The 15000-nt window shown below is 50.7% G+C and overlaps 1 protein-coding gene across 1 annotated transcript; it reads left to right on the top strand.

Annotated features, from left to right (window-relative positions):
• The first annotated feature begins 11335 nt into the window (after positions 1-11335).
• On the top strand, positions 11336-12456 carry LOC142466241 (uncharacterized). Its single transcript, XM_075571176.1, has one exon. The coding sequence runs from the start codon at positions 11336-11338 to the stop codon at positions 12395-12397; it is 1062 nt and encodes a 353-aa protein (XP_075427291.1). The 3' UTR covers positions 12398-12456.
• The last annotated feature ends 2544 nt before the right edge of the window (positions 12457-15000 follow it).

A 15000-nucleotide genomic window follows, 5' to 3' on the forward strand; every position in this document is an offset into this window, starting at 1 on the left:
CCTCCCCCCTCCTTCACCCCCCCTTCATCTACCCTCCACCCCCCCTTCATCTACCCTCCACCCCCCCTTCATCTACCCTCACCCCCCCTTCACCTCCCCCCCAGCCCCCCACCTCCACCCTTCCCACCTACCCCCTTCACCTCCCCTCCACCTTCACCTCCCCTCCGCCCCCCCCCTTCACCTCCCCTCCGCCCCCCCTTCGCCTCCCCTCCGCCTCCCCTCCGCCCCCCCCTTCACCTCCCCTCCGCCCCCCCCCCTTCACCTCCCCTCCGCCCCCCCCCTTCACCTCCCCTCACCATCCCCCCCCTCACCACCCATCCTCCTCACCTCCCCTCCGCCCCCCCTTCACCTCCCCTCACCACCCCCCACCACCCCTCCGACCTCACCTCCCCTCCTTCAATGCCTTTCGTCCGCCCTCCTGCCTCTGCCTTTCACCCACCCGCACTTCTGCCTTTCACCCACCGCTCACACCCCTGCGCCACACAGCCGCCGCACGCACTCAACAGACACCCGCCACTCGACACACACCCGCCGCCTCTCACCCACCCCACACACTCGACACACACCTGCCGCATCCTGCCCCTACGCAACAATATCACTGACCAGCTGTCACCCGCACTCGCCACACACCCGCCGCCTCACACCCTAGCAGGACCCCGACCCACAGCCAGCACTCACTACCCACGCGCCACCCGTACTGAACACCCACCTGCCGCCTCACACACGCTCACACCCTAGCAGGACACACGCCTCACATTTTCACATCACTTATGTCACCAAAATATACATTGTACTGTGGTGTGTTTACAATAAACCATTTTTATACAACATCGTATTACATTTTCTTCCATCTTTCTTTTCAACATTATTATCCAACCTTTACAACAAATAGTCACCTATTGTTCCACCATTTATAAATAATACTACCTATTACGCATTTACATCCCGGGCAACGCCGGGTCTCTCAGCTAGTATAGTATAAGATATATATATATATATATACGTGTGTGTGTGTATGTATATATATATATATATATATATACACACACACGTGTGTATATATATATATATTAATATTAATATATGAACTACTACAGGCTTTTTAAAGTTTATTTATTTTTTCTAGCCACAATAAAAAAAAACAGCACTATGATTGGCTGCTATTCCCTCTTCTCTGATTGGCTAGGGAAAGCTGCGACTTCATTGGTGCTCTGTGACGCCGTCGCTAGGAGTAAAGACAATTTCTATTATATCAGTATAATATATATATATACACGTGTGTGTGTGTATATATTGTGACATAGTCCAAAGATGTTAGGCAGCTTTCTGCCCCATTTTAGAGCAGAAAGTGCAGGAATAGCTAAAAATGATCCGTTCCACAGCTTCACATTAACTCAGGCAGCTGGATGGAAAATCCAGACCACAGATTACAATGGCTCTAGTTCTCCCTCACCTGCTCTTCTAATCACATGCACAGGTATTTAGAGCAGAGAGGTTTTGCATTTCACTCTCTCTCCTTGGAGCCTGGGGGCTGGGGGTGTCGCTACTCTCCTGCATCCAGTATCGAGGTTGACGGCCTCTCCACGTATCACAGTACCAGAGGATTTGCCTGGACACCCCAAACAGATAAGACAAACAAATGGTTACTGCTGTTGCTAAAAGACTGTGCTGTATCTTGTGACCCTAAATGAGAGAGCATTGTTTTAAGCTGGGAACCAGTTTAGTTGGCCAGCAGCTGTTAGAGAGACTGATTTTGATGTGTAGTTAGATCCCTGAAAGGGATAGGATTTTGTTTATATAATTTGGTTTCTTTTTACTTGAAATAAGTGTGGGAAATACTGTAACAATGAAATGAGTGAACTGCTGAATGAAAGTATCTGAGTACCTCTAACCTACACATGTTAAAGCTGCAGTACCTTACTTGGATGAAAATAAAGCAGGCAGAAGCCTGAGTTAAGCAGCTTAATACTTTGCATGATCCTGTTTTTGTATTAAATAACCCTAGAAGACTGTGTCGGGAAGAACCCAGACAGACGTCAGCACTACAAAAGAGGGGCGTTTGTCACAATATATAAAATATTGCAGAACGGTATCATCTATTTATTTTTTGATTATTGAAGCTCGGCTAACACGGTACTGATACCTCTACATGTGTGTGTGTGTATATATATATATATATATATATATATATATATATATATATATATATATATATATATATATATATATATATATATAACACACAAAAAAAGGCAAAGACATGCCTAAAAGTAAACAATCAAATGAAAAGACAAAATTAAGACAAAAAGTCCCATAGTCAAATTAGAAAAAAATGGTGTAGATTTTAATAATGAGCAGTAAGACTCACTAACATTTAAAAACATATACACACTATTGGCAGCATAAAACAAATATAATAATATAATAAGTATATGACAAGAAAATGAATATAATGGAATAAAGAAAATGTCACTGGAAAGTGAACTAAAGAGCAAACAAAGGTATAAGGTGATCCAGGTAAGCTAAATAATACAAATACGTGTGTGTGTGTGTGTGTGTGTGTGTGTGTGTGTAAAAAAAAAGCAGCACTATGATTGGCTGCTATTCCCTCTTCTCTGATTGGCTAAGGTAAGCTAGCATCTCATTGGTGCTCAATGACCCACGTGATGCCGTCGCTAGGACTAAACTCAATTTCCCCTGCCGTCCTGAAAAGCTCTCGTGCAGAGCAGGAGGAAATTGCGCGTCATGGCAGCAACTGGGACCGGAGGTACTGGGGGGCGGAGTTTCATCACACAGCGCACGTCTCGCTGCGGTCCCAGTACAGCCTATTCGACGTCACTTCATGTGTGGGGGGGGGGCGCTCCTCCCTGCCCTCAGAGCCCCGCTGCTCCCCAGTCACATCCGGGTTCCTTCTGAGGAGAACCAGTGGCTTGTGGCTCGCGCGGCTTCCCGCCTTTACCCCCCATTTGTTCACGGAAATCACCTGACCCCTTCCTATTGGAGCAGGAATCCCGCGCTGCGCGGTGATTGACTGCCAGCCGAGCGCGGCAAGTATAAAAGGCTGAGGTGAGCTAGGTCTAGTGACTAATTGCCACCTACTGCCCCCCTAAGGTGAAGCTACATTTGGGAGACTTGGAAGCTCTGCTGGACTCCACTGTCCCAACCATCATCGGGGGAGACCTAAATGCCAAACACCGGTGCTGGAACTCAAGGACAGCAAACTCCAGAGGACAAGCTCTTCTTGCTTACTCAAAGGAGAGTGACTTTGTAGTGGCTGGCCCTACAGAACCCACCCACTACCCAGGCACTGCAAGCCACACACCGGATGTCCTGGACATTGTCTTACTGAAGAACGTGAAACATTCTGTCCAGTTGGAAACCCTGGCGGAACTGACCTCAGACCACAACCCAGTTACCATTACTGTTGGCGACGAGATGGAAACCCACCAGCAAACACCCAGGTACAACTTCACCAGGGCGAACTGGAGCCTGTACAAAGAAGAGCTGAGCAACATCACAAATCCCCGCCCCTTGGACACCAACGGAGACATTGATGATGCTGTTAACACCTTTACTACCGCAGTCCAACATGCAATAGAGCACAGCGTCCCGAAACAGATGCCCAAACGCTGCTCCATCTACGACCTACCGAGCGGGATCAAGCAAGCGATTGCTGAGAAAAACAGGGCCCGACGCCAGTGGCAGAAGTTCCGCACACCTGACCTTCTGGTAAAGTACAACTCACTTGCCAGACTACTGCGACAGCAAATCAGCCAACACCGGGGGGAGAGGTGGGAGGCCGCAGCAGCCAAGCTGAAGGAATCCGCAACTCTGTTTGGAGAATGACCCGACGCCTGACCGGGAAGAAGGAGCCTAATCCACCTATCCAGGGCCAGACCCACCTGGCATGTAGCAACAAGGACAAGGCAGAGGTTCTCGCTGACACACTGGAGACAACTTTTAGGCCTAACCAAGCCAGCAAAATAGCACGGGAAGTTGAGCAAGGAGTTAACAGGCATCTTACCGAGCACCTACCAGAGACCGAAGCGGAAACCCTTGAAGGATGCACCAGGACTGAGATAACGCAACTTGCAGAAAAGCTGGCAAATGGCAAAGCACCAGGAAGTGACGGAATTACCAACCTGGCCATCAAGAAGCTTCCGCCGGCAGCCATGGAATGCCTCACAGAAATCTTCAATGCATGCATGCGGCTCCAGCACTTTCCTCAATCCTGGAAGGAAGCCAAGGTCATTGTATTTCCAAAGCCTGGAAAACCACTGAGGGATCCTGCAAACTACCGTCCGATAAGCCTGCTCTCTGGACTATCGAAACTCCTGGAGAAAGTTATTCTTACGCGCCTCCGCCACTTTGCCTCTGGTAAAAACATTCTACTAAAGGAGCAATTTGGATTCCGGAAGGACCACTCAACCAACCATCAGCTGCTGCGAGTCGTTGACATAATAAGCCATGGATTCAACATCCACAAATCAACTGGAGTTGTCTTCTTGGACGTGGCCAAAGCGTTTGACAGAGTTTGGCATGAAGGACTACTGCACAAAATGATCAACCTGAAATTCCCAAACTACCTGATTAAGCTGACTGCAAGCTACTTGCGGGAGCGCACATTCCACGTGGCTGTGCGGGAAGAGCTCTCAACAACACGCCCCGTCCGCGCAGGCGTGCCACAGGGATCAGTCCTGGGACCTTTCCTGTTCAACCTCTTCATGAATGACATCCCCACAGACCTCCACAAGGCTCAACTGGCACTCTACGCAGATGATGTGGCAGTCATCTCCCAGTCCTTCAGAGAGAAAGAAGTAGCTAAGAACATCCAGAAAGCACTAGACATGCTATCAACATGGTACAGCGACTGGCAAGTAGGACTGAACTCCAGCAAGACTACAGCTACACTGTTTACCAAAAAGAGGATCAAGGCACACCCGCCAATCACCCTCAACGGAGAGGCTGTCAAATGGGAGCCAAACAGCTCTTACCTAGGTGTAATCCTAGATAGCAAACTAAGCTGGAGAAACCACATTGAGAAGATTCAACAGAAGGCAACAACCAAGCTGGCAGCACTGTACCCTCTGCTGAAGACAAGGACCATGCCCATCAAGAGCAAAGTCAATGTGATCAAGGCGACCATTAGACCCACAATGACATACGCCTCCCCGGTGTGGAGTGGTTGCCACCAACATCAAAGATCATCTCTCCAAAAATTACAGAACAAGGCGCTGCGGATTGCGTCCAACGCTCCACTTCCTACAAGAATAGCAGACCTTCATAGGGAACTGGGTATCGAGATGTTAGATGAACATCTAAAGAAGCTCAACAAGAAATTCTACAAGGAACTGGACCAGAACTCAAACCCGCTGATCAAGAAGCTTGCTGCGATCTCTGCAAACCCATTTGACCGCTACCCACGACCCATCACAGCGCTGAACCTGTGAAACCAACTCAACTGTGGCAAGTAACACAGATCAAGAAGCTTCCTAAAGAGTGCGACAATACACTCAACAAGAGAACTTGGAGTAATGAGGCTCAAGCCTCGGTATCCAATATCACCACTGACAGATTTAATCTGTCAGTCAGAACAGAACGGTCAGGTCTAGTGACAGAGGCAGCCAGGACAGGGAGGTGAGAGGGAGGCGACCCATACATGGGCACCGTATCAGGGGGAGACATTAGCACATAACACAGGTGCACATATGAGACATTAGCACATAACACAGGTGCACATATATGTATGTGTGTGTTTATATACTTACATAAATGTGTGTGTTTGTATTTATACTTATAAATGTGTGTGTGTGTGTGTTTATAAAAGTGTGTGTGTTTATAAAAGTGTGTATGTGTGTGTGTGTGTATAAAAATGTGTGTGTGTGTTTATAAAAGTGTGTGTGTGTGTGTTTATAAAAATGTGTATCTGTGCACACAGTCACACAGTGTCACACACACAGTGTGGGGGGGAGTTAAGGGGGGAGACAGTGATAAGTGGGGGGGGGGTCAGTGGGGGTCCCTCCTCTCTCCCTGCACAGTGTGGGGGGGGGGGAGGCAGTGGGGATCCCTCCTCTCTCCCTGCACAGTGGGGGGGGGGGGGGCAGTGGGGGATCCCTCCTCTTCTCTGCAGATCTCAGTGGGACAAAGAGGAGGGGGCGGGGTCAGGGCCGGCACAGGAGAGGGGGCGGGGTCAGGGCCGGCACAGGAGAGGGGGCGGGGTCAGGGCTGGCACAGGAGAGGGGGCGGGGTCAGGGCCGGCACAGGAGAGGGGGCGGGGTCAGGTCCGGCACAGGAGAGGGGGCGGGGTCAGGGCCGGCACAGGAGAGGGGGCGGGGTCAGGGCCAACACAGGAGAGGGGGCGGGGTCAGGGCCGACACAGGATAGGGGGCGGGGTCAGGGCCGTCACAGGATAGGGGGCGGGATCAGGGCCGGCACAGGATAGGGGGCGGGGTCAGGGATTATGCTGGATGTAGATACTGGATAAGGGATGCTAATAGTTGTCTTAGAGCCTCCACCCTTCGCGTTTCGTCCTGTAACTAGGACTTCATCTGGTGGAATATTCCCCCTAACATCAGAGCACCCCTGGACATTATCCTCAAGTTGCGGCTGTTATTTCGGTTGAGTGAGGTCAGCGGGCCAGTCTCGCGAGATCGGAGGAACAACCAGGAAGCTCAGGAGGGTAGCTGCAGCCGGAGGAGATCCACTACAGAGGATCTCAGCGTTCCACGTGGAGGACAAACAATCGTCACTCCAGGCAGCAGGACGGAGAGGATTTTATATCCTATATGCTTGTTTACATCTGCTACTTTGTAAGTAGCGATCTACCTTTGCACATATATTTTTACTAAAACATACTTCACTATATTTTGTTTTTTCTTCATTTCAGAGCAACCAGCAATTCCCAATATATCCCCAGTCCATTTATGCTCAATTTTTATGGTTTAGTTAGCAGTTTGCGCCGATGTTTTCCCTTTTTATAATATACTAGCTGAGAGACCCGGCGTTGCGCCAATGTTTTCCCTTTTTATAATATACTAGCTGAGAGACCCGGCGTTGCCCGTGAGTTAAATTTCCCGCTAGGAAAGGGAAGCGGGGAGAGGGGGGGACAGTGGACAGGAGGAGGGGAGGGGGGGAGACAGTGGACAGGAGGGGGGGAGACAGTGGACAGGAGGGGACAGTGGACAGGAGGGGACGGGACAGTGGACAGGAGGGGACGGGGACAGTCGACAGGAGGGGCCAGTGGACAGGAGGGGACGGGGCCAGTGGACAGGAGGGGACAGTGGACAGGAGGGGACAGTGGACAGGAGGGGACAGTGGACAGGAGGGGACGGGGACAGTGGACAGGAGGGGGACGGGACAGTGGATAGGAGGGGGACGGGACAGTGGATAGGTGGGGGACGGGACAGTGGAAAGGTGGGGGACGGGACAGTGGACAGGAGGGGGACGGGACAGTGGACAGGAGGGGGACGGGACAGTGGACAGGAGGGGGACGAGACAGTGGATAGGAGGGGGGACAGTGGACAGGACGGGGGGACAGGGGACGGGGCAGTGGACAGGAGGGGGACGGGTACAGTAGACAGGAGGGGGACGGGTACAGTGGACAGGAGGGGGACGGGACAGGAGGGGGACGGGACAGTGGACAGGAGGGGAGGGGACGACAGTGGACACGAGGGGAGGGGACGACACTGGACAGGAACGACACTGGACAGGAGGGGGACGGGGGACAGTGGACAGGAGGGGGATGGGACAGTGGACAGGAGGGGGACGGGACAGTGGACAGGAGGGGGTGGTGACAGTGGACAGGAGGGGGGGTGACAGTGGACAGGAGGGGGGTGACAGTGGACAGGAGGGGGGGTGACAGTGGACATGAGGGGGGTGACAGTGGACAGGAGGGGGGGTGACAGTGGACAGGAGGGGGACGGGACGACAGTGGACAGGAGGGACGGGACAGTGGACAGGAGGGGGACGGGACAGTGGACAGGAGGGGGACGGGACAGTGGACAGGAGGGGGACGGGACAGTGGACAGGAGGGGGACGGAACAGTGGACAGGAGGGGGACGGGACAGTGGACAGGAGGGGGACGGGATAGTGGACAGGAGGGGGACGGGACAGTGGACAGGAGGGGGACGGGACAGTGGACAGGAGGGGGATGGGGGAGGGGACGGGACAGTGGACAGGAGGGGGACAGGATGACAGTGGACAGGAGGGGGAGGGGACGACTGGACAGGAGGGGGAGGGTACAACAATGGACAGGAGGGGAGGGGACGACACTGGACAGGAGGGGACGGGACGACAGTGGACAGGAGGGGACGGGACGACAGTGGACAGGAGGGGGACGGGACAGTGGACGGGACGACAGTGGACAGGAGTGGATAGATGAGGGGAGGGGACGACAGTGGACACGAGGGGAGGGGACGACACTGGACAGGAACGACAGTGGACAGGAGGGGACGGGACGACAGTGGACAGGAGGGGAAGGGACGACAGTGGACAGGAGGGGGATGGGACAGTGGACAGGAGGGGGATGGGACAGTGGACAGGAGGGGGATGGGACAGTGGACAGGAGGGGGTGGTGACAGTGGACAGGAGGGGGGGTAACAGTGGACAGGAGGGGGGTGACCGTGGACAGGAGGGGGGGTGACAGTGGACATGAGGGGGGTGACAGTGGACAGGAGGGGGGGTGACAGTGGACAGGAGGGGGGGGACAGTGGACAGGAGGGGGACGGGACAGTGGACAGGTGGGGGACGGGACAGTGGACAGGTGGGGGACGGGACAGTGGACAGGAGGGGGACGGGACAGTGGACAGGAGGGGAAAGGGACAGTGGACAGGAGGGGGACGGGACAGTGGATAGGAGGGGGACGGGACAGTGGACAGGAGGGGACGGGACGACAGTGGACAGGGGGGGAAGGGTGTCACTGGGGAACTAATAAAGTTTATTCTTGTTCTATGGTCTTCAGGTCCTATTAGGAAAGGGAAACGAAGGGGGAGCGCTCCGATTGGCTATGCGAGCGATGACGTGACTGTCATGGCGCGAACGGCGCCAGTATTTAAATTTGTCTGTATTTTCAATTTGTATACACCTTGATAAAGGGCGCACGGCCCGAAACGCGTAGATGTGCGTTTTCTGGATGACCCAGGGGTGATGTTTGATCCTTTTATTCATTAAAAGGTTGTTTTTGCTACCATTAGCCTCCTCCATTCATTACAGGCAGTGCACTGCCTTTTTCACCTCTCAATGGGGGGCCCACATATCCACATTGGCAATAAATGGTAACCCAGTAACACAAAAATACATCAACAATATTAAAATACATTTATAACCGCCCTTCATTATCTCAGTGGCTAACTGCTAAGGTCATGAAGGGAGTTGGTGGATGTACCATGTGATGAAGACCTTTTTCTGGATGCTGGGGTGTCACCTTAAAGGGAGCAAATCACATGTATACGTGTGTGTGTGTGTGTGTGTGCTCACACTCACCCTCTCCCTTTCTCCAGGTTCACAGTGGGATAACGATCCAGTACTGGGTTTGATTTCCTGGTTATTCTGACGTCTGGAGGTGAGAGGGAGGCACCCCACACTGCGGCACACACACACCAACAGCTAGCCACCTATACAAGGGCACAGTATCAGGGGGAAGAGAGAGAGAGACACACACACACACACACACACTTCTGCTACTGATTCTCCTCCATACAAATATTGCATTATAATAAACACGTACCCACCATAACTTTACGTACGTATGTTTCGCCACACTTAGTAAAGTTATGGTGGGTAAAAAAAAGTGACAAAAACCCTCCACAGTAAAGCATACTGTATAACAAATGGAAATATTACTGTATGCTCATTCACATGTCTTTGACAGGTCTGCAATCCCGTCTTTCACCATTATGACCCAGCACACAGCACTTCCACTGCAGCAAGGGATTCTGTGAAATAATATGCAAATGAACAAACAGTAGCAGAAGTACAGACACCCTGTTTCCTTAAAAAAAAACATCAACAATTGTATTAAATAACTAACACAGTTCTGGAACTCACTGGATGATATTAGTATAGCTTAATTAAGTCTGAATAACATCTGTGATGTCAAATACAATAATTAGGTACTGTATTTGTTTTCTGCTTTAACAATGGAGATTTAGCAGAAAGTTGGGTCATCCTATAACTATTAGAGACCGTGTACATGGAACGGTAACGGGAACACCAGGTGACTGATATCTGAGCACCTACTGAGACACGTATTCTATTCATTGTACAAGCAATTTTTAATGGTGCCTTCACATCTGAAACTATCGACTTACTATCTGTCTAAGGATTTGTGTCACTTTAAATGGTGTTTTACATCTAGTGACACTTCCTTTTAAATATTATGATCCACTTTAAATGTATGATCCACTACATCTACTCTCCCGACCCTAATGCTGCACATGTGCTTTGCAATGTACATCTACTCTCCCTACCCTAAGGCCCAGGACATAGTGAACTCAGCGTCGCTGAGCCGCGCTGAACAGATGCACAAAGCCCCTGCATCTGTTATCAGCGCGGCTATAGTTTCTCCCTCCGCATGCGTGCTGATGCGTGCAGAGGCTGAGAAACTTCCCCAAGACAGGCAAGTTTGAAATTTGCCGCTCGGGGAAGCGGAGGAGCGCTCCCATCCAATGGGGCTGCAGCCGGTCCGGCATTGTAACTAGAGCCACCAAACCAGCAGGTGTGTGTCTGTGTGTCTGTGTGTCTGTGTGTATATATATTTATCAAAGTTGCACAATGTTAATAAATTATTCTCACAACGTCTTTTTTTTAAATTTTTTAAATATTATATAATACACACACGTTCCCCAGTGACACCCAAACACACAGACCACTTCAAAGTGACACACACACACACACTGACAGCTATCAAGTGACACACAGTGATACCCGCCTCCCAAGCGCGCTTGCTGTCTCCTCTGCCAGGCCAGCAAAGAGCTCCTGGTAGAGCGAGCGGCAGCGAGCAGCAGCACCACCAAAGTGTTTACTATGTCCCTTCCCTAATGCTGCACATGTTGGGCTTTGCAATGTACATCTATTCTCCCGGCCCTAATGCTGCACATGTTGGGCTTTGCAATGTACTTTTACAGTTTACTTTCATCCTAAATTTTTTGTGATATACCACTTTACGTCTCCTTCATGACCCTTTGTAAGACAGTTTGTGTAACAGGGATTTTTTTTTGTCTCTCGTCTAGTACAAAGACCAGCACAAATAATCCACCCATGCCTACACTGCAAGGTTGCTCTTAGCAGTCAGGATTATCGTCTCAATCATCTGAAGTTCAAACACCCAATTGTGTAAATGGAAGAACACAAGAAGACACACACAGGGGAGAGACCGCATGTATGTGGGGAATGTGGGAAGGGATTTAGTAAATTATCCAACCTGAACACACACGAGAGGACACACACAGGGGAGAGACCGCATGTATGTGGGGAATGTGGGAAGGGATTTAGTCAGTTATCCAACCTGAACACACACAAGAGGACACACACAGGGGAGAGACCGCATGTATGTGGGGAATGTGGGAAGGGATTTAGTCAGTTATCCAGCCTGTACACACACGCGAGGATACACACAGGGGAGAGACCGCATGTATGTGGGGAATGTGGAAAGGGATTTAGTCAGTTATCCAACCTGAACACACACAAGAGGACACACACAGGGGAGAGACCGCATGTATGTGGGGAATGTGGGAAGGGATTTAGTCAGTTATCCAGCCTGTACACACACGCGAGGATACACACAGGGGAGAGACCGCATGTATGTGGGGAATGTGGGAAGGGATTTAGTCGGTTATCCAGCCTGTACATACACACGAGGACACACACAGGGGAGAGACCGCATGTATGTGGGGAATGTGGGAAGGGATTTAGTGACTTATCCAGCCTGATCAGACACAAGAGGACACACACAGGGGAGAGATCGCACGTATGCGGGGAATGTAGGAAGGGATTTAGTGACTTATCCAGCCTGGACACACACAAGAGGACACACACAGGGGAGAGACCGTATGTATGTGGGGAATGTGGGAAGGGATTTAGTGTCTTATCCAGCCTGATCAGACACACGAGAACACACACAGGGGAGAGACCGCATGTATGTGGGGAATGTGGGAAGGGATTTAGTCACTTATCCAGCCTGGACACACACGAGAGGACACACACAGGGGAGAGACCGCATGTATGTGGGGAATGTGGGAAGGGATTTAGTCACTTATCCAACCTGAACACACACAAGAGGACACACACAGGGGAGAGACCGCATGTATGTGGGGAATGTGGGAAGGGATTTAGTGTCTTATCCAGCCTGAGGAAACACGAGAGGACACACACAGGGGAGAGACGTCTCTCTCATGTTTAGGGATAACACGCTCATATATAAGTGCAAACATGTGCTTAATATCTGGGGTTTGCCTGAGCGAGGGCTTAGAATCTGTGTTACGCTAAATTATATTGAAAAGTGACTTTACTTTATTATGTATAAAATAAGCAGTTTTTTAAAGCAGGTTATTTATATTATCCCCATTTTAGTTTTATTTACAGTTAAATGTTGTATATGTCCATGGTGTTGGTTCTAATAAAATGTGTGTTCCCCATTATGCTAAAGCTGTCTAGTCTCACTTACTGTAGCTGCGGAATGGGACATTTTGTCATGGCCGTTTCACCACGATCAAATAGCCACCGGCGTTCAGATCGGACCCTGTGGGGGGGCATGGGACTGTGGGGAGGGATTGGACTCTGGGGGGGGGGGGGTACAGGACTGTGAGGGGGATTGGACTTTGGGGGAGCACGGGACTATGGGGGGGCACTGGACTGGTGCTGGCACAGGACTTTGGGGAAACACGGGACTGGGGGGGCATGGGACTCTAGGGAAGCACGGAACTGTGGGGGCCCCTCGTTCACCTCAGGGTTTTGATTTGGTTTCCGTTTTGGCGGGAAAGTGAGCTTTGTGATACCAGACAGATGTGGGACAGGTTTCAGGCGATTGGCTGAGGAGCAGCTGCTTGGGAGGTGGGCAGAGTGCTGTGATTGGGCAGGGCAGAGGGAGGGAGGGCGTGGCTAGGGAGTTTGGGTGGGAAAATGAAAGGTACAGTGTATATATAGACGGAGCAGAAGCAGAGAGGGAAACAGTTAGGGGACATTGGCTGCCCTTCTCCCCTCCTTATGTGTTATAATTATAACACCTTGTATAGTTTAACATATATATATATACTGTACATAGTGTTTTATGCTGTCGCAGCATGGCGACAGGGTTTAAAGTGCTAATGCTGGTCAGCATCATTCTGTGGTTCTTGATCATTTTATACTGACTGGGGCCTGGGTATGGTTGGGCGATAACAAAAAACTTCCACGACATTAATACGTTTATCACAATAACAATATGTATCGCAATAGAGAAACCATGTCAGAGAATGTTCTAGTAAATCTATAGAAAATATAATTCCTTAAAGACATATTTTATTCTTCAAGCAGCAGAACTGGTGACACTTTGTGTTTGTTTAATTGGTTTGAAGCAGGGGGTCTTCTGAGCTGAACCGGTTAATTGCAGCACCAGGGATCCACTGCTTCCCAGAATACTTACCTCTGAAGGGGATGACCTAACGGCTTCCTATTGGCCCATGGGACATATAAGCTGCCATTTTGATAACCCCAACTAGCCCTGCCAGAGCTGCTACCAGCACCCCCTTCCGAGGTAAATATCTCGGGAAGCAGGGGTGCCCAAAGCGGAAATTATTTTGATACTAGAATTGTTAACTCCATCTTCTCCATTTTTCCCCTTTTTTCGCTCCTTATTATAAAACAGATATATTGGGAGCAAAGAATAATAACATAAATTCTTTCATCCCATCTCCCTATGTTTAATAACCTGAAATGGACCGTTTCTTATCTGTACCTGCAGTACACAGAAATCATATAATTTAATAACGTGATAATAAACATCTTATTATGTTTGTCATATACATAGAGAGACTTCAAAAAGTACGACCAAATGTGCAATATAACCTCAATTGAAAATAAATATTTTATATACTGTACTAGCTGAGAGACCCGGCGTTGCCCGGGATGTAATTTTGGGGGGGGCGTACGACAGGGTTAGGCTTCCCCCCCCCTTGACAGCTAGGTGGGTGACTGAGTTGACTGAGTGTGTGGGTGACTGTGTGGGTGGGTGGGTGACACTTGACTGAGTGGGTGGGTGGGTTGGTGACTGAGTGGGTGACTTTGGGTCGGTGACTGGGTGGGTGACTTTGGGTCGGTTTGACTGGGTCGGTAGGTGGGTGACTTTGGGTCGGTGGGTGGGTGACTTTGGGTCGGTGGGTGTGTGACTTTGGGTCGGTGGGTGTGTGACTTTGGGTCGGTGGGTGGGTGACTTTGGGTCGGTGGGTGGGTGACTTTGGGTCGGTGGGTGGGTGACTTTGGGTCGGTGGGTGACTTTGGGTCGGTGGGTGGGTGACTTTGGGTAGGTGGGTGACTCTGGGTTGAGTTTGGGTCGGTGGGTGGGTCGGTGACTGGGTGACTTTTTCAGGGTCGGTGACTGGGTGGGTCAGTGACTGGGGTCGGTGACTGGGTGGGTCAGTGAGTGGGTAGGTGGGGTCGGTGAGTGGGTGGGTGGGGTCGGTGAATGGGTGGGTGGGGTCAGTGACTGGGTGGGTGGTTTTGGGTGAGACTGGGTAGGTGAGTGTGAGACTGAATGGGTGGGTGAGTGTGAGACTGAATGGGTGGGTGAGTGTGAGACTGAATGGGTGGGTGAGTGTGAGACTGAATGGGTGGGTGAGTGTGAGACTGAATGGGTGGGTGAGTGTGAGACTGAATGGGTGGGTGAGTGGGAGACTGAATGGGTGGGTGAGTGGGAAACTGAATGGGTGGATGAGTGGGAAACTGAATGGGTGGGTGAGTGGGAAACTGAATGGGTGGGTGAGTGGGAAACTGAATGGGTGGGTGAGTGGGAAACTGAATGGGTGGGTG

The sequence above is a fragment of the Ascaphus truei genome, chromosome 14, assembly GCF_040206685.1.
Source record: "Ascaphus truei isolate aAscTru1 chromosome 14, aAscTru1.hap1, whole genome shotgun sequence".
In the NCBI taxonomy this organism is placed as follows: Eukaryota; Metazoa; Chordata; class Amphibia; order Anura; family Ascaphidae; genus Ascaphus; species Ascaphus truei.

What these genes read in the sequence shown, in the direction of transcription:
- LOC142466241 (XM_075571176.1), top strand. Translation starts at nt 11,336, where the DNA reads ATGGAAGAACACAAGAAGACACACACAGGGGAGAGACCGCATGTATGT.